This window comes from Phocoena sinus, chromosome 10 (genome assembly GCF_008692025.1).
Source record: "Phocoena sinus isolate mPhoSin1 chromosome 10, mPhoSin1.pri, whole genome shotgun sequence".
Lineage (NCBI taxonomy): Eukaryota > Metazoa > Chordata > Mammalia > Artiodactyla > Phocoenidae > Phocoena > Phocoena sinus.
In genome coordinates this window covers 34,781,053-34,787,572 of record NC_045772.1, presented here as the reverse complement: position 1 = coordinate 34,787,572, position 6,520 = coordinate 34,781,053, and the positions used below count along the sequence as shown (strand labels likewise).

The following is a 6,520-nucleotide window of genomic DNA, read 5'->3' as shown; positions in this document are numbered from 1 at the left end:
AGTTTGTCCTACTGGGGCACCGGTAAAGTCCATCTTCCTTGGGATTGGCAGTTGCCGTGGTTACTCTTTGTTTGGAGGCTCCGGGCGCTGTTTTCCAGCAAAGCCGAAGCTTTAGCTGCGGCTGGGTAAGCCGAGACCCCTCAAGGCCGGGGTTGGTGTAGAGGGAAGCGAGGCAGAGTTGCGGGAGCGCAGGCGGAGCCGGGCCCCTCTCCGCAGCGGCCAGGCTTTAGGGCGAAGCGGGGACCGCGAGCCCAGGGGGTGGCTGAGCGAGTCTGTGGAGCGAGAGGCTCCTTTCAGTTTTGAAGATTTTTGGTAGTTCATTCGGAACTTGAAGAACTACAGTTGAAGGGTGGAGTTCCTTAAAATTTCCCATTTTTGGCAGCTTTAGCCAACTCCAAGTGGTGTTGTCAACTTGAAGTAGTTTACTGTAGCCTGTTTGCAATGGGATCCATCTCGGGCTGCCCTGTCCTATCCTGTAACCACCGGCTACAGGTGGCTATCGAGGGCTTAAATGCAGCGAGTGCGAATTGAAATGTGCTGTAGGTGTAAAATACACATCGGATATTGAAGAATTATTTTACAAAACAAAAATGTAAACTTTGTAATTACATTGGCCTTATAATTAATAATTTTCTATTGATTATATGTTGAAATAATATTTTGGATATATTGGATTGAATTAAATATATTATTAAAATTTCACCTGTTTCTCTTTACATTTTAAAAATTTGCTACTACAAAATTTAAAATCAAATATGTTGCTCAAATATGTAATTGGGCAGGGCTGATCTAAGGAGCCAGTAGATGAGCAGAGAGGGACATATAATGAAAATGTCTCCTTTACCCTATTCTCCCGCCTTTCTTTCTATAGAAAGTTTTGTGAATCTGTACATTCTGCTTCATAGCCATGTTTTAAAAAAATCTAATTTTCCACCTAGCAAAGCTTTTGAATCGCATTTTAATTGTTTGATTACGGGTAGCATTTTGCACTGGTTCTGGTTTTGTTTTCTTTTGGAAGAGGGAGGTTATGAGTAAAATTGAATATCTTAAAATTAGCTTTTAAAGTTATGAAAGTAATACATATTCATGATAAAAAAATCACTCAACATAAAGGTATGAAATGAAAATTTAAAATTCCCCAATTTCTTCCAGAAAGTTTCTGTCTAAAAAAAGTGTGTGTACGTGCATATAGTTATGCAAAAGAGATGTTATTCTCTGTAGTTTTCAGCCACTTGCCTTTGTTCAATTATTTCTTCTTGGCTACCTTTCCACAGGAGTACAGTAAATGTACCCATTTTTTAAAGGACTTGTGTAGTATTCCATTCTATGGATTTATCATAATTTATTTAACTGTCCTCTTAGTACTTAGGATATTTTAAAATAAATTTTTATTGAGGTAATTATAGATTCACATCCAGCTTAAAGAAATAATGCAGAAATACCTCTTATACACTCTGTCCAGTGTCTCCCTATGGTAATGCTTTGTTAACTCTAGTATAATATCACGACCAGGATATTGATATTGGTATAATCTGCTAATCTTATTCGGATTGCCTCAATTTTATTTGTATTCATTTGTGTGTGTATTATGTAATACACTATTTATCATCTGAATATGTTCACTAGTTAACCACAGTCAAGATACTGAACAGTTCCAACACTACAAGGATCTCTCATGTTGCCCTTTTATCACCATAACCACCTTCCTCCAATCCCATCCACTCCATTAGTGGCAATCACTAATATGTCCTCATTTTTATAAAATTTTAGTATTTCAGAAGTGTTATGTAAATGGAATCATATAGTCTATTACCTTTTGCTGTGGGCTTTTTACTAAGCATAGTTCCCTGGAGATTCATTGGTATTGTGGCATATATCAGTGGTTCATGCCTCTTATTGCTGATGGTATGGAGGTACTAGAGTCCGTTTAACTATCCACCTATTGAGGGACATTTTGGTTGTTTCCAGTTTGGGACTATTATGAATAAAACCGTTGTGAACATTTGTTTTGGTGTGAGCATAAATTTTCATTTATTAATGAAATTTTCATTTCTCTGGGATAAATGCCTAAGAGTGTATGCAATACATGGAGATCAGTCGAGTTAAATCATTTACATGTGAAAGAAAGATACGTGATATCTATAGCTAGAGGAAGGACAGGCACAGGTATTGTGTGGGTTTTTTTTTTTTTTGATAGGAATGAACTGATTTTGTTTATGGAGGGAGTGGCAGTGCAATACAAATGTATGGCAAAGTAGTAAACAGAAGGAATAGTGGATGGAGCAGACAGTTCAGTAGGTGAGAAGTTATCAGATTCAGAGCATAAGTACAGGATTACACTTTATTAGGAAGAGGGTCTCCTCTCCTAATAAGATTAGAGTAAGAAGAGACTTCAGGAAAAGAAATAGGAAAATGAGGATGTTTCATTTTCTCTGTTAACTAGACTATAAACTCTATGAAAACAGGTTACTTATTTAATCAGTGTATTTGTAGCACCTAGCACTGTTGTGGATGCATCTTGTAGCCTCCCAAAAAGTTGATTTTGAGATGAATGAGTAAAAAATGGAAAATAAAGAGGAAGGGAGTGGAAGGAGGGATGGAAGAACAGAGAGCATGGAGGAGGGAAGGAAGGAGGAAGGAAGGAAAGATAAAAAGGAAGGAAGGGCCAGGAAGAAGTCAGCAGTGGAAAGGCCAGGGACTGGAGGAAAGAATGAAAGTTTGGAATAGTCTGGAAAATAAAATAAAAGCTGACTAGTACAATATTTTTCAACCTTTTTTTTATACCAAGACCCACAGTAAAATAAACAAAAATTTTCATTGCAGATCATGCACACATGCATACATATACATGTACTTATAATTGAAACAAGTTTTTTTAAACAACTTTTACCTGTAGTATATGTAGTGCACTTACAGTTTCTTTTTTGACCTATCCTAACTTTTCCTATTCTATCCTATCATTTAAACTAGATGATCAAGAGCTACTAAATTAATTTATTGATTCACGAATGGGTTACCATCTGCAGTTTGAAGACTATTGGACTAGAAGTTGTTCAGGGGATTGCTGGACAGATAATGAGCTTGACTGAGTTTGGATACCATTTGATAGTGGGAAAAGCACTGGCTTTGGATTCAGGATCTTTGAATTAGGATCCTGCTTCCATTACTTACTAGCATCATACTATGGCAGTTAAGTAACCTCTTCCAACCTTGGTTTTTTCGCCTATACAATGACTATAATGACCTTTAACCCATTAAGTTATCAATCACTCAAGTGTCTTCTAGTGCCTGGTTTGTCACAGGTACTTAATACATGGAAGCTAATGATGGTAGTTAACGATGATGATGTGAAGACCTACTACAATGTACTGCTTGACCCATATCCATTACAAGCATTAGAGATTTAAATGAAATAAATATTGAACTTATAAGCCATGTATTAGCCATTATTGCAACATGTTATTGTTGGTTAAAACATGTGGCTATCTGGTGGAATTAACAGCTCTGATTTAATGAGTAGAAACTAACCACATGTTTCCCCATATATAGACATAGGTTGTTCTCTTATAAGTATTTTAATCTCTGAATACTCAAGCTGTTCAGAGGTATTTTGCCATTAGTTATTACCATGAAAATGAATTTTAGTATGAAGTTTCTTGGTTCAGAAAGGTAAGCCAGTTCATTCCATGTAACTTTTCCTTTAGAGAATTTAAGAGTACTATTAGAGTTGATCATTTTGTAGTCAAAACATTAAAGAAATAATGAATGAATATAGGGAGAAAACATTTTCTTCAATATATAGTACAGCCATGATAAGGTGTGAGAAAAGTTTGTTAAACTAAAGCTATGTTAAACTAAATTTTTACCTAGAGCATGTTGGATTGGTATGGCACATTAAAGAACCTATAGTTTTTACCAGCATTTAGCTTCTTCAATTTTCTTTAAATGGTTTTGTGTTTTATTATGAAGGATGATGGAAGACAATGATGATGATGATATAAAGCTCAAAGAAGAAATAGAAGCTGAATTGGATAAAATCAGCATTTCTTCCTTGGAAAAAGATGATTTTGATAGTGATTCAAAATCAGAAACCCAGAGTGATAATAGTGATACAGTAAGTGTTGTGTTGTATTTTTGAGCCTTTTAACTGGATAAGCCTTTTAGGAGAAATATTACTTTTCTCAGTGTGTTTTGTATACTTATCTCATTTTTTCCTTAGGGTCACCTTTAAGCAATATATATTAGTAGATATTTAAATATAAAAGGTATATTGAAGGTAGAAATTACCTATAACTTCACATGTATATGTGTGCATTTTTCACAAAATTGGGATTGTACTATACGTATAAGTATGTGTATGTATATATACATATATCTGCACACATGTGTATGTTTGTATCCTGCTTTTTTTACTTAATCATGAGCATTCTAATGTGATTAGATATGCATAAAAAGCAAAATGTATGTGAAATCTTTAGACCAAAGAATAGTTACTTTTTTGGAAACCAAACATTTATTTTCTTTTCATTTGTGTATTTTCTCCAATGTTTATATGCCTAGAAAAGTTATTCATGGATTCATTCTTTTATATAAAAATCCTTAATCCAATGGAAACTTATTTTCAGCTATGTTATAAAAAGTAGATCTAATTAAAATTTTCCTGCATATATTTAACAAATATTCCCAGGGTCACTTATGGAATAATCCACCTCTTCTCAATTGATTTGTCATATCTGTTATGTATATTTAGTTGTTATACATATGATCTATCCAAGGCTATTTATTCTTTTCCATTATTGTGTTAATTTTTGCCCTATAGTGGTTTTATATTTTTAAATATAAAATGGGTCAAATTCCTTTAGTAGTTCTGCTATTTCAAAATCTTTTCAACTAAGCTTTTTTCAAAAAACTCATTTGTCAAGTTTCAAAAAATAATTACAATTTGATTTTTAATTAGGATTGCAATAACCTACATAATACTTTTGGAGAAAATAATATTTTTATATTATTGTATCTTTTTATTCACAGCTAATTTAACTGTGACAAAAGTTCTGAAATTATTCATTTGAATATGAGATCCAACAGAATCATGGATGCAATTTATAACCACCTGAAAATTAAAAGCAAATTTTAACCAAATATATTTGTTTGGATTATGCTCTTTATACGGAGCCCTTTTACCTCATTTACACATTTTACTCAAATTTTTGGCATATCAAAACAGATTTTGATACATAGTTTTAGTAAAGAATTTTACAGTTTCTTTTATTATTTACATTTTTAGGATTTAGATGAATTACCTGACTCAGTTCTTCACTGTATTAACGTCATAAAGAATAAAAGTAAAACTGTTGAAGAGCTCATTCTTCAGGACATGGAAGATACTGATGTTTTAAGTAAGTACAGTTTTCATCTGCTTGGCAGATAAGTTTTCTGTAAGTATGAATAATGAATAATTTATAATTTAGAAAATTAAACTGCTTGAAGTTCTTGTCTCTTGTCATATACAGGTATGTGCATTTATCTCTAATAAAATATCCGTAGTATATTGGTCTGTTCAATTTAGTTCATTCATTTGTTTTACTTACTACCTTCCTTACGTCTCCAGTAAGTACTAGCCACTAACAATTTGTTTTACCAGTTCTAATTAAAACCAGACATTCTATTACTTTATGTTAAAGAAAAGAAAACTAATTGTGGGACTATTTTAGAAGTATCAGTTCATACATATATTTGGAGAAAAATATAATTTATATCAAAGCCTCACAATCTTTATTTGCTTCAACTGAGCAAATTTACTTCTTGCAAATTTATTCTAAGAATAATAGAATGAACAAAGGTTTAACTAGAATTAATCCTGGCTTAGTTTATAATGAAAAATGGTAACAACCGAAATGTTCAACAGGACATTGGTGTGTCTAACAATACACTCATTAAAAAAATACGGCTTAGACAATATTTAATAACATAAAGAGTTTCATGATATACTATTAAAATTATTATGAAATTTGATGTCATTTATAAAAATATTAGTATAAACTATAATGTGGGTATTCATAGATATTTGTACGAAAAATATTACTCTGTGAAAGGATATGTTCTAGCCACTGAGAATGCAGCAGGGAACAAAATAGGCAAAGGTCCTCTCTTATTCTAATGTTCTGGTGTGGGGAGACAGACAATAAACAAATAAATACATATGTAATATTTCAATAATGATAACTTCTATGAAGGAAGGATTTTATGATAAGGGGATAGGGACTTCACTGCTGGTGCAGTGGTTAAGACTCTGTGCTCCCAATGCAGGGGGCCTGGGTTCGATCATTTGTCAGGGAACTAGATCCCACATGCATGCCATAACTAAGAATTCACATGCCACAACTAAGGAGCCCGCCTGCCGCAACTAAGACCCAGTGCAACCAAAAAAAAAGAAAGAAAAAGAGAAGGGGATAGAGATTGAAGATTGCTATCTTAGATAGGGTAGGTCAAAGAAGGCCTCTCTGAGGAGGTGATATTTAAG

General features: G+C 33.5%; 1 protein-coding gene across 1 annotated transcript in view; it reads left to right on the top strand.

The window, feature by feature from the left end:
- Nucleotides 1–2: 2 nt before the first annotated feature.
- Nucleotides 3–6,520, top strand: part of LRRIQ1 (leucine rich repeats and IQ motif containing 1) — a 178,283-nt gene continuing 171,765 nt past the window's right edge. The window contains 3 exon segments of the mRNA XM_032644164.1: nucleotides 3–125; nucleotides 3,970–4,114; nucleotides 5,285–5,396. Of these exon segments, the coding sequence (XP_032500055.1) occupies nucleotides 3,971–4,114; nucleotides 5,285–5,396 (256 nt within the window). The 5' untranslated portion in view covers nucleotides 3–125; nucleotide 3,970.